The sequence below is a fragment of the Solea senegalensis genome, linkage group LG6 (genome assembly GCF_019176455.1).
Source record: "Solea senegalensis isolate Sse05_10M linkage group LG6, IFAPA_SoseM_1, whole genome shotgun sequence".
NCBI classification, from domain to species: Eukaryota; Metazoa; Chordata; class Actinopteri; order Pleuronectiformes; family Soleidae; genus Solea; species Solea senegalensis.
Genome location: NC_058026.1, coordinates 20,541,978 through 20,557,770, shown reverse-complemented (window position 1 = coordinate 20,557,770; position 15,793 = coordinate 20,541,978). Strand labels below are relative to the sequence as shown.

At 37.4% G+C, this 15,793-nt stretch overlaps 1 protein-coding gene across 1 annotated transcript in view; it reads right to left on the bottom strand.

The window, feature by feature from the left end:
* The window catches only part of mad1l1 (mitotic arrest deficient 1 like 1), a 50,892-nt gene extending 35,440 nt beyond the window's left edge, over positions 1 to 15,452 (bottom strand). Inside the window, exons 1-13 of the mRNA XM_044029341.1 lie at positions 15,313 to 15,452; positions 14,678 to 14,851; positions 14,434 to 14,574; positions 14,119 to 14,298; positions 13,887 to 14,011; positions 13,701 to 13,782; positions 12,876 to 13,006; positions 11,793 to 11,907; positions 11,626 to 11,687; positions 6,762 to 6,848; positions 6,071 to 6,215; positions 582 to 722; positions 168 to 224 (exon numbers count right to left, since the gene is read on the bottom strand). Coding sequence (XP_043885276.1) covers positions 168 to 224; positions 582 to 722; positions 6,071 to 6,215; positions 6,762 to 6,848; positions 11,626 to 11,687; positions 11,793 to 11,907; positions 12,876 to 13,006; positions 13,701 to 13,782; positions 13,887 to 14,011; positions 14,119 to 14,298; positions 14,434 to 14,574; positions 14,678 to 14,821 — 1,410 coding nt within the window. The 5' untranslated portion in view covers positions 14,822 to 14,851; positions 15,313 to 15,452. The remainder of the gene's footprint in view (positions 1 to 167; positions 225 to 581; positions 723 to 6,070; positions 6,216 to 6,761; positions 6,849 to 11,625; positions 11,688 to 11,792; positions 11,908 to 12,875; positions 13,007 to 13,700; positions 13,783 to 13,886; positions 14,012 to 14,118; positions 14,299 to 14,433; positions 14,575 to 14,677; positions 14,852 to 15,312) is intronic.
* Between the last annotated feature and the right edge of the window lie 341 nt (positions 15,453 to 15,793).

Below are 15,793 nucleotides of genomic sequence, written 5' to 3'. Positions count from 1 at the left end.
ACTTTTGCAACACAAAAATAAACCAGATACATTCTTAAATGTGCAATATAGAGCATTTCTCTGCCCCTCTGGCAGTGTGAGTAATTACACAATCTCTATAGTTTTAATTTTTTATAGTATGCATCCCTAATGTTTTTAACCGGCACACAACACTGGTGTTTACTAACCGCTTGCAGCTGCAGTTTGAGTGTCCCCGTCTCTTCTTGTGCTTTAGAGAGCTGGACCTGAAGGAGGGGGTTAGAGATAAAAGAAAACACACATATGAAGTTATTTTTCGTCCTATGGATTCACAGTATTGACAGAAACCTCGCAGGTGAGCAGAATGGAAGTGGGTGCAACCATAATTCAAGAAAAATGTGCTATTCATTCATTATTGAAACACCCCAGCCTTCATCACTTTAGAACAAAGTGATGAAGGCTGGGGTGTTTCAAAAATGAATGATCTTAGTAAAGAGTATAAGTCTGCAATGCATCTTCTAAACTTAAGTTGATTCATTTCTAACAACACACTTGGCTCTATGGAAGACTAAGAAGTAGAGCAGGAATATGAGTTTCGTATTGAAGTATAAGTACACACAAACCTCCATCTCCGCATTGTGATTTTGCGTCTTTTGCAGCATTTCCTCGGCCTCTTTGAGCCGTTTGCTGAGTTGAGGTGAATACTCGGTGGGGGCCAACTCGCTGTCATAAGACTCTAGTATCGCCCGCATCCCATCACGCTCCTGCAACACACACAAGCAAACAGAGATTACCACACAGCCCTACAAAATCCAAATCCTGCTACAAGATCACCAATAAAAAGATGAACTTAGATCATTTTGTAATATTAAATATGTAATATTTATGTGCATGAATAAACAAGTACTTGAGTTCTCTTTAATGTGTTACTGTTGTATAGGGCTGCAACAAATAGGTTATTAAGCGATTACTCAATTAGTGGCCAAATATTTTCAAATTCACTTAATAAGTTTGAGAGGATATATTTTTAAATGAGTAAAACAAGTTCTGATTTCCTGGTTCTTAAATGTGATTTATTTGATTTCTTTGCTTCATATAACAAGAAACCATTGAAACTGAATCATTCTGTTTTGTGGACAAAAGAAGATATTTAAGAACATCATGATTTCTGACATTTTATTTACCAAACCAAATGAAGAATTTATTAATCAGGAGAATCCTAAATAGATTAAACGATTATGAAAATAATTGTTCTTGTTTGTCTGTTGGGTGTGTTCACAGAATAGGTAGATGCCTTTGTAAATAAGGAGGATATGAGGCAACTGTAGATTTCTGATCAAAAATTCGAACAAAAGGTTGGTGATGGTCATGTTCATTTGCATTTCTTCTGATGTAATAAACCAAATATAAAGACAAAATAAAAATAAATCAGGGCTGTGACAGAGCGATCATGCCCTGTAATACCGGAACATCCTCAACACTGTAATCTGTCCATTACATCAAGTAGTTGCTTTTCTTAGAAAAGAGAGAATCAAACCTCTTCAAGTCAACATCATCACAAGTGTCACTCAGACTGACACAACATCTCCAAGTAGCATTCAAGTCTTTGTCAGTCTGTGTCTGAATAAAGCTATGGCAAAAAGGCTTTCCAGTCAAAACTGTTGACATGACTCACAAATCTTAGTTGTAGTGTGGAGAAAGCATGAAGCAAGATTTTGACATTAATGTCAGTCATATGTTGTTGTGTAGTTGCCATGGTGATAAGGGATATATTTAATTCTACTAAAGACTTAAACTCAGGTCTACCAGTAAGAGACCTTAACCCCTACCACTCTTAACATGTATGACAAAAGTCAATGTGACAAATGACCTTGCATGGCAGGAAACCACTGAATGCAGTGATATTAATTATTTATTTGCCTTCTACAAAATATGGAATATTTACAAAGTTTGAAAAAAAAAACAATTCCCTGAATATCTGATTCTTAATTGGCTTTGCAGTCTTTAGGGCAGTTGTATGATAATCAGAAGCTCACAAAGCTACAAAGAATGTTTGCTTTGATAGTCTCTCAAAGGCAACACTGCACTGTGCCAGCGTTGCAGAACGGTCTGGCTGCACCCATTATCTTTCTGCTATTGGGGGGAAAAACACTCTGGTTTGTATTTGTTCTAAGCCTGGGATACATTAGTGGTGCTACTTCAAAACAGTGGTGAGGGGGCTTGTTAAAGTGGAACAAAACAAGGCTCATTTGCACATGGTGAAGCAAAATGTCTCATTTTGGCCAAAGAAAAGACCTCAGAAGAGTAAAAAAAAAAAATGTATAACCATGTGGATGCACAGTCCAAGTCTGTGTCAAAGCCGCTCAACATGTAGGATTCTAGTTAGGTGGCAACAGCAAGAGAGGGACAGCAGAAGGACAGGATGCTGTGTGAGACACATGGCTTAACAGTTTAAAACTCTCTCACTCCATTTACACTCTCTAAAATTTAACATTACAACCATTGATTCCCACGAGTAAAAATGTTGACAAAACAGAATATAATTTATAAAACATTTGCATGATGAATGTTGTAGGACAAGATAGGTGCCACAAAATGACGCAGCGGATATAACAATACAAAGGAAATGTTAGAGCTTTGAAGAACAAGTGGGACTTCTAATCAGTGTAATCTGATGAAAAAGACAGGCAAACAGTCAATTTTTCAGCGTCAGTCAACACAGTTCAAATGATCGGTTTCCTTTCTCTCCCTGTACTGCACTGATACGATCTTATGATGTGAATCCAAGTAAAACTGACGCTTTGCTTGATTTAATTGTTTCTAAATCACACTTTTACAGTTTGTATTGCATTTCAAAGCCAATGTAACGTTTCATTTCAGATGTCTCTGTATTGTATTTTCTACCTCTTTAAAGCACTCTGAATTGCCTTGTGTATGAATGGTGCTAAATAAATAAACTAGCCTGGCCTGAGAAGGCTGCATTTTGTGGGAAATCAGAGTTCCGAAAAATATTGTACCTGCTGGTTGCAAGGACTTTTGGATTTTGGAAGTTTTATAGCTCAATAGTCTAATAGAATTAAACAGCATGTGAACGCCATGTGAAATAAACTGTATGGTGGGTGCTAGGTAGTGCTGTGTTTCTAGAATGGCTTAAAAGCATCTTGCAATTGTGGAATGTAGTTCTATGCATAAGCCATACAGCCGCAATTTCCCAAAGAGATTAGCTGATGGGGTTCAATCAAAAGACAAACTGATGTAATTGGGATCTAAACAGATTTAACGTTTGGCTGATCAGATTCAGCCTGTAATTAGCCAGAGCAGAAATCAACATAATCAATTTTAAAGTGACAGCGTCAGGTTCTTAAAAAACACTATACTTAAAAACTCCCTTAATTCAACTTTATTTGGTTTGGCACTGAAGCAGCATCATTTGTCCATTTGTCATGCAGTATTACACAACTGCCCAATGCCAAATATCCTTGTGAGAACCTTGGGAAGAAAAGACAGTAAAAAACAACAAGAAGACAGGGGAACACCAATAAAAGCCAAAAGGTAAAAACACATTTAGAGGTCAGTGTGTATGATTTTAGTTTCTATCCTAAACAACAGGCCCTTGGGATATTTACTGTCTATTAATGTGTAATGAAATTCACTCCATCTAAATCAAAAATCTGCTGGCTTTTCTTTGATAAAACTTTCATTTTGAAAATAATCATGGAGCAGGAAGACAGAGTGATAACACTTGCATCACTGTGACTTTTTTTAAATTGCTTTTATGTCAGCTGTTTTATCCATTTGATAAAAATGTGACTGTGCGTCTAATGGATCTGTAATTCTGTCCCACTAAAGTATATAAGAAAGAGACATGTGAAAAATAGTAGAATAGGGGAGACAGGCAGAGAGAGAACAACTAGAAATGTATTCTTCTCTCTACTTGTTTAAGAACGTCGATCAAGGTTCTGCAGAACGAGGAATTTAATCGTCACCGATTTGTGAGCAAATGTTGCTATTGCTGTAGTCTTTCCACGTGTTTTGCAAACCAAACAGTTACAGCTGACTATTTTAAAAATGACCCATAGATTAACAGTGCTGTATGTAAGAAATGTATCAAGTCATTAAAACAGCCATGATATGGAACTATGTTAACCTAAAGACTTGCTACACTGATAACTGCGAGTAAACTCAAGTCTCTGGCGAGGAGGGTGGGGGTATTTTTTAACATATGCAGTATCTGTTTTAAAGTCTATTTGCTTAAAATGTTTCAAGCCTCACAGGTTCAAGCTTTAAAGTTCAAGTGCAAAACCTTGATCACCCACAGTGGTCCTCAAAGTAATTACCACAACAATGCGGTTCTGATTTGACCTAGTTTTTCGCCACCATCCCTCCCCAGTCACACATACACACACACACAGGGAGAGGAAGAGAGAAAGGTGGCATAAGTCCCCCCCACCACCACTTTCTACAGTAATTGGGTAAGCTATGTGTTTATCCCTCTTTTTCCATCGCATTACTTCCAGACTCGTCCAGAAAACTAAGGCCTGTGAGGTGCAGACACAGGCGGACTGACACAAGCATGTAGTTGGGCAGCTGTTCAGGGGATGCTTGGTTGCTGTTGGCAGGAACAAGCATTTTCTATATCGGACATGCACATTTATAAAAGGCTAAAATGAAGATTGTGATTAAAAAAAATAAATAAATACAATTGTGAAGTGGGGGCCTCTTGGTGTGTGCTACTTCAACCTCGCCTGCTCGGTTGTGACGTAAAATGAGTGCAGTGCTCGACACTAAAACAAAATACTGCTATACTGACAAACACAGAGAGTCGTGTGGCACTGATCTGACAATTGCTTGTAACAGACATTTGTTTATACCTAGAAAAGTTAAAAAACTACAGCTTTAAAAAAAGTGGTTTGGTTTCCAGTTAGATTTCTCTGTAGCACTCGCCAGTATATCAAATAAATGTTTTGATATTACATGATATATAAAATGTCTACCTCTTAAATATAAATAAGATGAAGACTTTAGTCGGTAACATTCATTGAGTTGGTCTGCATCAAATTAGGAAAACATGCAAAATGTGATATTGTTTTTGAATATTGTGTATATATATATATACACACACACATATATATATATACACATATATATACATATATATATATATATGTATATATATATATATATATATATATATATATATATATATATATATATATATATATATATATATATATTATATTACATTACATGTCATTTAGCAGACGCTTTTATCCAAAGCGACTTACAATGGAATCAGGTACAATTAGCCAGGGGTGGAATCGAACTTGCGACCATGATGTCTTTGGTACACAAGGTAGGGTCTTAACCACTGAGTCACTCCATATATATATATACACATATATATATATATATATATATATATATACACATACACATACACACACACACACACACACACACACATATATATTCATACATATGTAAATAAACAACCAACAACACTTTCTGCTCTTGGTTCTCTGCCAACACGGAGCCAGAGAGTAAGTAGCAAATACAGTGAAAACAATGACTCATTAATCATTTCAACTACATGGTCTTTGAACATCTTAATGCCCCTTAACACTTTTTGCTATTTTAATCAGAAATATCTTTGACTATATGGATTATGTTTACAATTCTTTAAAATATAACTAACGTTTGATATTTTCATTAATTCATTTAATGAATAAATTCAAATATGAAAAGTTAGTTAAATTTTACTAGTTAATTGAAGGGACCTGCGTATGCGAGTGCTGTGTGCATTTCTTGGACTAAGAGACTGAACATGTTGATCTAAGGAATTAAAACACACTGAGAAATTCATTCACATTAAAGTGCATACAGGAATTGTAGTATGTGGGCAAGCAAGACAGGTGAGAAAGAGAGAGAGCGCACACATGTCTTCCTCTGACAATCATAGAGGATAATAGGGGACAATATAAATTCTGTACTACCCCTTGAAATTCAAGTGTCTACCAAGTTCACCAAGTGTTTTAAGTAAAATGTAACAGCTGTAGCATTGCAGTATATTATGAATGGGTGCTAATGTGTCTGTATATTGAGGGGCAGGTACCTTTGTTAGTAACAGTATTCTCTTCTGCAGTCGTCGGACGAGAGCGTCTTGTGTCTCCCTCTTTTTCTGCTCCTCCAGAGTCTTGCTGCGCTGCTGGGAAAGCTCTGTGCGGAGCTCAGCCTGCGAGCACTCCACACTCCTTACACTGACAGAGGAAGATAAATGAATAGGTGTAAAGTAAGAGGGTGTGTGTATGTGTCTGTGTGTTTGGGAGTAACAACAGTGCATAGCCAGCGGAATAGATAACTTCTGATTGTTTAAACAACCCAAGAAAAGCAATCCATAGACAATTTAAGTTCCTAATATTTCATGAGCCCAATACACTACATCCAAAAAGATGCTTGTCAGATCATCTACGTTTTCTTGCCTACACTTAGCTACAGCATGAATGTACAAGAGCATGTGTGCTCATCACCTCAGCTTAAACAGGACAGGTTTAATTAGTGAATTCCCCAACTCTTATTCACAACCTCTCACACATAGATAGTAGTGGTTACTGTCAGGAGAGCTATCAGAATCAGGACCAGTTTAATTAACTTTGTGACAATTAAGGACTTCTCAGAGATATGCTCTAATAGATCCATGGTGTGAAAAGGGGGATGGAGACAGAATTAGAGAAAGGGTTGAAGGCAGAGAAGGACTGTGTGTCTGTGTGTGTGAGAGAGAGAGTGGCTGAGGAAGTGTGCGTTACCGGCTGTTGAGTGTGTAGTTCTGCTCTTTCAGAGCAATTTCTCTCTGTTGGATCTGAATCACCTCCCTGGACAGATCGTCTGGTTTTCTACAGAACACACACACAGCACAGAACAGTTTGTATACACATGTGTAAGGACACATGAACACACACAATAAAAAAAATATATAGATATAACAGATAAAAGGAAAAAGAAGAGAGAAAATAGATGAAAATGACAGAGTTTCCATATTCTTTTGTTAGTTGGCCAGTGAGGAGCTGCGGAAAATAAAATAACATGAGCAGCAGAGTGAGAGATGAAAGCTGGATAGTGGTCTAAATACTGGTCATACTTCTGCAAAGTAAACTCACTCCATGGGAGAGATTGAAAGATTACAAAACACAAAACGAACAACAACACAATGGGAAGGCAAAAATACAGTGGGTCTTTTACTCCTGACAGAAATATGGCACATCACCTCCCATTGCTAAATCCTGTACTCTGGACCTATGGATCCTAAAAATGTTCCAAATCCCTTTGATCTCATAAATTATTCTGGCGTCAATTTATGATGTTTTTATTATTAATTAAACTGTTGACTGTTTTCTCAAATTTTCAATTAGATGTTTTGTCTATAAATGGTAAAAACACCTCAAATTGAGAAAATCCTCAAAATCCACATCAACAAAACACAGTTAGTGCCTTTACTGTCAAAGAAACCAGAGCATATTCATAGTTAAGTTGCACTTAAACACTCAAACAATGATGATCAAATAACTGATAAATGAGTAATTGTTGCAGCTGTACACTAGGATATTTAAGCTGTACATACTGCATTATTTGCTGAAAACAAACTGTTAAGCTTGCGCAACAAAATGTGACGCAGATCACTCACTAGTGCAAATCGACTAGCTCCTAGTTAAAAAACACACACAATCAAATTTTAGCTTTGGCTAGAGACAGTCAGTGTGTTATCTTGAGAGCTGACCTGGTATTTTGCTGCAACATTCAGCAGTCTACTGAGTCATATGACAAATTAGGTACATGGAAGCAAAAGGCTGAGCAGTCAAGGTTAACATCAAGGTTGGAATACCAGAGTATCATCATGTGAAAGTTTGGGATGGATTTATCACCACGTCCTTTTAGCAGCATGGAGCCTTATTTATGGAAATAATCTCATGACTAAAACATGAATTAATGACTCATACGGTGGAATAACTATGGTAAGGTATGTTATTCCAAATTGCCCTAAACACAGGAGTTTTTTGTTGTTGTTTTCCAGACAGAAATAAATAAACAAACTAACACATCCCTATAGGTGTTGGAAATAAAAGGTCATGTAAATTATTGGATTTGTTGAGCATCTATGAGGTGCAACACGGTTAGAAGCAAATGAGCTCTCAGGATAGTATAAAGCTACCGTGAACACACTTCTCAGCACATACATTGACTGAGTAGAGAGAAGTGGTTCTTATAACAGAGTTTACTCCAGAGTCTTGTTAAACTTGTGTGCCCAAATTTAGAAAATGATTTGTGGTCACAAACCTGAAAACAAAGCCACTTCCTGTTTGTTTTCAGACAAACAAGGGACCATTTTTAATGGTCAGCTGTGAAATCAATCCCCCCTTTACATATCATCATATAATTATTATTTGTGCATCTAATACTAAACCTTTGAACTGTAATTTTAGCAATGAGATGAAAACAAATTCTGAGCAGTACTGGGTACAGAATTTTTACCATACATTTCTCATGGAAATTATTATTGTGCATTCATGCAATTAATCTTGTTCTTATTATCCACCAATTTGAATATTTTATGATCATTTGAGGGATAGTTCAAAACAAAAAATGACAAAAATGGTGTGAAATTAAACACCCGAGTAAATATTGAGTTGAGGAAGGAACACCATTATCGCCAATGTTAAAATACAAAGTCAATTGTGAACTGACTTTTCACATGAGGCAGATTTACGTCCAATAAGATAATTTGCTCTCACATCATCCTCATCTTCCTCTCATATATTTCACACACTGTTAGTGAGTGAAATTAGATTAAGATGGACTGAGAGATAGGTTGAGTCTAATCATTATTTTTATTTGTCATTTGTTTCATTTTCAACACAAGGTGGTCCTCAGCACCACTCCCATCACATACCCTGGTATATACAGTAGAACAGTATTTCTGATTTTCCTCCAAGTGCCACCAAAGGAAGCTTGCATACAACTGGTAGAACACATACCACAGTTTGAGAACCATGGATATAGTGGGGTTGGGTTTAAAACAACACATACAGTATATAATTGATCCTGGCAATTTACATACAAGTCTAATTTATTATCAATTTTGTGATGTGCATAGCATAACAAGTGGAGACTAAGAACATTTTATTACCACAGCAATTTGTGCAAGAATGCTTTACACAATATAAAAAAAAGACTTCACTAATTTGGGTTGATTAAGGAGCAGGTTCAGACACACAAAAAACATTATTGTGCCAACTTCAAAACATTTTCACTCTACACAAACATCAGCACCTTAAACCTCATTCCTAAATACACCACATGGACCTGCCAGCATGTGCCCAATTAGCTCCATCTCTGCCTGAAAATTATTCCTCCAGCTGTAAAAACATGAGACACCCATATACTGGTTTCATTTCTGTGTTGAGCTGGTGCATTTTGTTGTGAAAAGGAAATGCAGTTCCAGAAAGTCTCCCCACACATATTGTCTCTTCGACATTGTTCTACAGAGCAGCCTAATCACGAGACAATATTTTCATACTGCTGCTGTGGGTTTTCAATTGTTGAACACATGGATATATACACATAAGCAAGTGAAATGTTATCAGACTACGAAACAGACGGAAAGGAAACAAACACCAGCAACCAGCCAACTGCTGGCAAATTCAAGCCGCGGCTGTGAGCCTCGTCTGTTCCACCAGGGAGCCACATTGATTGTTGCTGTTGGACACAGTTAACTTCAGCCCAAAAGTTATTCTCCTCCCACGTAACAGCACAACAACACTAATGACCACCCCATTGTAGCATAATCTTAGATAATCATCAAATATAAGTTTAAGGTTCTGATGCAGAAAGGTTTCACTTGAGAATGTTCAATAATATGACCAACTGTTTAATCAGATCGCATGGAATAAACTGTACCCATCTGTCACCAACTGAGATTGTGCACTAAAACTCCTAGCTCAAAAGGCTTCAAGACAAAGGCTTCAGGAGTTTTGGGGTGACGGTGTGATGAAAGGGTACATGAAAGGGTTTGGTAGGATGTAGAGCAGCAACTAACGGTTATTTTCATAATCGATGAATTTGTCAATTATTAAGATTAATCCAGTAATCGCTTGGTTGAGAAAACATTAAAAAATGTTCATCAGTGTTTGTCAAACCTGAAAATGATGATGTTCTCAAATGTCTTGTTTCTGTCCACAAACCAAAATTATTCACTTTTAATTATGTCTTTGTTATCCAGAGCAAAGAAATGAATATATTTGAGAATATATTCACATTTAAGAAGCTGAAACAGTCAGAAATCTTGTTTTAATAATGAAAAATAAGCTTCAAAACGATGAATCGATTATCAAAATAGTTGACAGCTCTGAGTTTCAGCTCAAGTAGAATGCATGATTTATTTTTAATATAGCCTGCCATTGCCATCTTTTCCTGAATTACAAATCCCATTTTAAACTTCTGCAACACAGTTCTGTGCCAGATTAAAAAAAAATCCTTGTCCAATTAAGTTGGACATTAAATATCAGTAAAACCAACATCACCACATTTCTAAATGTTAATTGGCAATGCGCAATAACTTTAGATCAGTATGACCATCACATAGAAAGCTGGCCTTTTGCAGTTGTAACAGTTTTTTGTTTTTTTTTATCCTCCATCAGTCAATGTTACAACCGTCTAAACACCTTGAAAAGTTTTGTCAGTCACACTTACAATTGTCATAGAATTGACAGACAGCCCCAACAAAATGATTACATATAAAGTAACAGTCAACCGTTCAGTGACAGTGACACACCCTCTCATTTAATGCTTTTTTCTTGATTTGAAATGCTTCTAAAATTATGTTGTAAACAAGCGGCGTAGAAAAAGCCAGCATTATGTTTTATATTTTAGATTCTTCAAAGTAGTCACCTCATGCTTTGAAGACAGCTTTGCACACTCTTGGCATTCTCTCAGTCGGATTCATGAGCTAGACACCTGGGATGGTTTTCAGTTGACAGGTGTGCCTTGTCAAGAGTTCATTTGTGAAATTTCTTGCCTTCTTCAGGAGTTTGAAACCATCAAATCAGTTGTGTTGAAAAATAGGTAAGGTAGGGTTGGTACACACACGTGTATATTCAATTGAGATTATTTTTATAACCCAAATATCATCCAAGGTCTTAATAGCTGTAAATTGAACAAGTGATGTTAGGTAGATTATGGAAGACTAAATGAAGTCTTGCATAAGAAAAAAAACTTCCTTTTAATCCCCTATATATCTTTTTCTGTCTGTCCTCTTGTAGGGTTGAAGAGTATAAACAGATATGTTGAGTGTTCTGTTTATTATTCCGTTCATCACAATCAGATTTAATCATAGAGAAAATGATGTGCATGTGTGTGTATGTACATGCATACATTATAATCCGTCAGAGCTGCTCCACTGCTCACACAGAAACATGCAATCATTCTCTTATTACTTTTGACTGGATGCTCAAAGTTACAGTCATAGCACTCATAAGCAGGCATTTAAAAAAACACAAACAACTTAGCCTCAACCCACAGTAATGGTGATAACCCTGTTGTTTGAGTGACCAGAGCTCCACCTAGTGACAAAGTTCCATACTTATTTTCTCTCACAGTCAAATAGAGACGGTCTCTGACCTTATGTTGAGTCCAGTAGATTGCTGCAGGTTTTCCCAGGCTTGAAGCTTCTCAACAAGTCGCTATGAAACATCAGGTTACAAGTTAGTTGATGCCGTAATAATATAACAAGGGTAATCACTGATATCTCACAATGAAATTGAAAGGAATACCATCTCACAACTTACCTCTTTCTCCAGTTCCATATTGACCAGCTCTTCTCTGGTTTTCTCCATCCTCTCCAGCTTCCTCCTCAGCCCCTCTACCTCCTCTTTCAGCAGGCTGCAATTTTCTCTGCTCTCCCTAAACAGAGTGAACAGAGTTTTGGGATTTAGTGCATGATGTAAGATAGGTAACAATCACACATTCACAATGTATATAGTGAGATCACATCTAAAAATGCAGTGACTCAACTAGCCCAGATAATACATGTTCACCAAGTTTCTCTTTTTTTCCCCTCATGCTTTTAAACACAGTAATGCTATGTGTCTAGTTTGAAGGATCCAGACACAATAATTGGTTAAAACAGCCTTCACCTGGTGCTTCCTGGTGTTATACTGATTATCCTTCAGTATTTCTTGTCTTCACACATTATATAGGTAAGCATTAGGAAAAAAAAGAGACTGAGAACATGTGAAAAAAAATTACAAATGTAGAGTAAAGGATTATGGACTAAAAATATGTTCTCTCCAGTAGACTTTTCAAAATGTCTAAATGACTTCACCATGCACAGGAGCCATAGTTAGAATAACTCCTCATCAAACACAGTGTCAATATAAAGACTCTCAGCGCCTTTAACTGCAGTTTCTCCTAAACTCCAGCCTGAGATGTCTTTGTCCCACAAATGTGTCTTACGTGGATGTAAAAAACACAGAAAAGCTCTGACACTTTATCTATCTAAAATTACATAAAGATGAGGAAATGAAGTAGAGAGAGAAGAACAGAAGGAGCAGCAGAATAATGCTGTGAGGCTGAAGGTGCTGCTGATAAAGAGTAAGAGGGAAAGAGAGGGTGGAGGACTTCTGCTAAACTAGCTCTGCGTATGTGCGATATGTTGTTAAACTGCCACCAAAGTGATGAAAATGTCACTTGTCTACATGTTTCAGCGAAGCGTTTATGTTGATATTCTGTACAAACACTGACACACCCCCATTCAAAACATGACAGAACACAGCAGTGACCTTCACACCATGCTGCCAGTGTGAACCAGGCCAAAGTTTGTCTAGTCTACTGCTAAACTATTTGGACAGCATTCAAGACTCGGATTTCACCTGAGAAAGGCGTTATCATCTCTGAGGTGCTTCAGCTCCTTCTCCAGATCTGGAACCTTGGCCGCCTCCAACTTGATAGTCTTCACAATTGCAATGTCTTGCTCCTGGAAGACAAGACGTCTCTCCAACTCCTGCCACAAGAAATGAAGACATGACGGTGACAAAATGCAGTCAGAGCAAACATTTAATGCCTGTATGACACATACAGATGTTGGAAGAACTGAATTATTTTAACAGTTCATGGACATGAATATTAATTGTCTAAATATAACATAATATAATATTATAGAAAACCAAGGTAAAATAAAAACATCTCAAGCAACATCTGGTAATTGGAAAATATAAAAATGCTTTAATAAGTGGGCTTGAGTCACTCTATAATCCAGGTTTCCGAATGTACTACACAGGGGAGTACTTTTCTAATTTACCAATTAATTTTTGTACAAGCTGAGACAACTCTGTTCACAACTCGGCTGGATTTGTCTTCTCAAATGTATGTGTACTGAGAGCAATGAGAGCAATGAGAGCAACATGATGTAGAACCACATCTACATCACATACATTCACACAATTCTGAAGCATATGAATAAGAAACTTGGCAATAACCCGATGACAGCACAACAGTTTTTTTTTTGTGTGTGTCTGAACCTGCTCCTTAAACAAGCAGGAACACCTCGTAACAGTTATAACAACAAAGTATGTCAACAATGATTGCCTTCTTGTTGCCAGCAGATACATAGAAACCTCCTGGCTGCACTAGGAGAACAAACTGACCCGCATCAATTCCAATGCCACAACTCTATTTTTAAGGAAACAAAGGTGTACCTTAATCTTGATGATGTGTTCGGAGCAGGACGACTCTGTAGCTTGGAGACTTTGACAGAGCTGAGAGATTTCCTGATATTTCCTGATTTATAGTAGCCATCAGATACAAGAATGTGGTCAATAAATCACCAAGCATAAACATAACATACAACTAGATAAACAATAAGTCTCTAAACATGTCTGTACCTGTGTTGTAAATCTAGCTGTTCCTGCAGCTCCTGGTTTTCCAGGATTTGAGCTGAAATTGCTGAGTCCTTACTTTGAATCTTCTGTTTCTGCTCTCTGATCTCATCCCTTAAAGAAGTTATGGTCTGGAAACATATGCAAGAAGTAAGCCAACATGACATAAGAGATGTGGCCAAAGTAGAAAATAAGCATATGCACAATTGTGTGTTTGTGTGTGTGTGTGCATGTTTACCTGGTTAGCAGAATTCAATTTAAAATCTCTCTCCTCCAGTTTCTTGTTCAGGCCCTCCAGATTCTTACGCAGAGCATGATTTGCATCGACTTGTACCGATAGGTTCTTCGCTGCCTCAGCCTCTCTTTCACCTAACTTTTTTATTTGTCCCAAGAGGTCCTGGTTACGGTCAACCTCGTGCTGTAACAAAAGTTTGAGAGAGAAGTTTGCAACACTTGTTATTCCATGTACAATTTCTTTTTTAGACGAGGGTAAAAGAAAATCCTGCAAGTTAAATGTGACATAGATGCATGATATAAAGACAGAGGGATGTACCTCCAAATTTCGTGCGCTGTCGGAGGCAGCCCTCTCAAGTTCAAATCTGGCTCGCTTGTGACTAAGCTCCATCTGCCTCTTCTCCTGATCCAACTGAAGGTAGCGAGTCTTTGACTGAACCCTCTCTGCAGCTCCCAAAAACTACAAGAGAAGACAAATCAGTCATTGCAGACGTTGTAAGTTGACAGTCCTTCTTCTACATGGCTTATTTACCGACGATGTCATCATTGTCTATATACTGTACCTCCATGCTGCGTTTGTACTGACTCTGCAGATTTCCATTTCCTGCGGAGTGATCGGACATACTCTGTGGGTGTTCTGAGTGGCTGATGAAGGAATTGAAGGACTTCAAGGTTGTTAACACTGTAGTGTCGTCTTCTAAATCCATTTTAAGAGCCACTGGTGGTTGCAGCACAATCTTCACAAGTGAAGATTCAAAGAAAGGGAAGGAGCCAGATTATGTTAAACAACACTGTCGACAACCACAATTTAGATATTTCAGTACCTATTATTAAAACAATAAATAGACAAATATAGAATCTAGATAGAGTTCATAGTGTCAACGCTCTGCAACTTATATCTTAGCTAACGTTTATTTCACCTCTCTAAAGTTATAAAACAGTAAAAGGTCAGCACTAAACGCTAACCTAGCAGCTGATAACAAAAGCCAATATTTAGTCGCTCTGTTTTGTTTATAACATACAGATTTTCCATTTCGTTCATGTGTTTTTCTAGTTTCTCTGTCTGAAAATGTTCAACTCTACTCTTGCATGGCTTACATTAAAACAGGACGAGGGTTAGTCTGTGCAGTGAACTTGCTAGACGGCATCAGGCTTAATCTTCACTGTATTATACCTCGTTTAGTAGCAAAGTCCTCACCTCAGAGTTGTTAAGTTGTTTGTGAAGAGCAGCACGTTTAGTTCCAAATAAATGATGTCCACTCTGTTGTTAGCCTGCTAGCTTGGTCATTCAGCACTGACTGCACACAGATCCCTCCAGTTTAGCTCGAATAAAACGCGTGTGCTATCGCGAGACCATGATTCTTCTTCTTCGATTGTTAATTGGCGGTTGGCAAACAACGTCATGGTGCATTACCGCCACCAACTGGTACGGTGTGTGGATCAAGACAGAACGCAAAGAAACTAAACTTGATCCCCTATATTGTTTTGATTAGACAGATATTGCCAGACAACGAAATGTGATTTTATAACATACTTCTCATGAACTGTTTCATAAAATGCCTATAAGGTCAAACTGTACTTTTATTTACCAAAGTCTTTTTTCTGTCCTAATTTCTTACACTTAACTAGAACATGTTAATTAGTTGTTCCTTTTTGAAAACCAACTTCACATTTATATG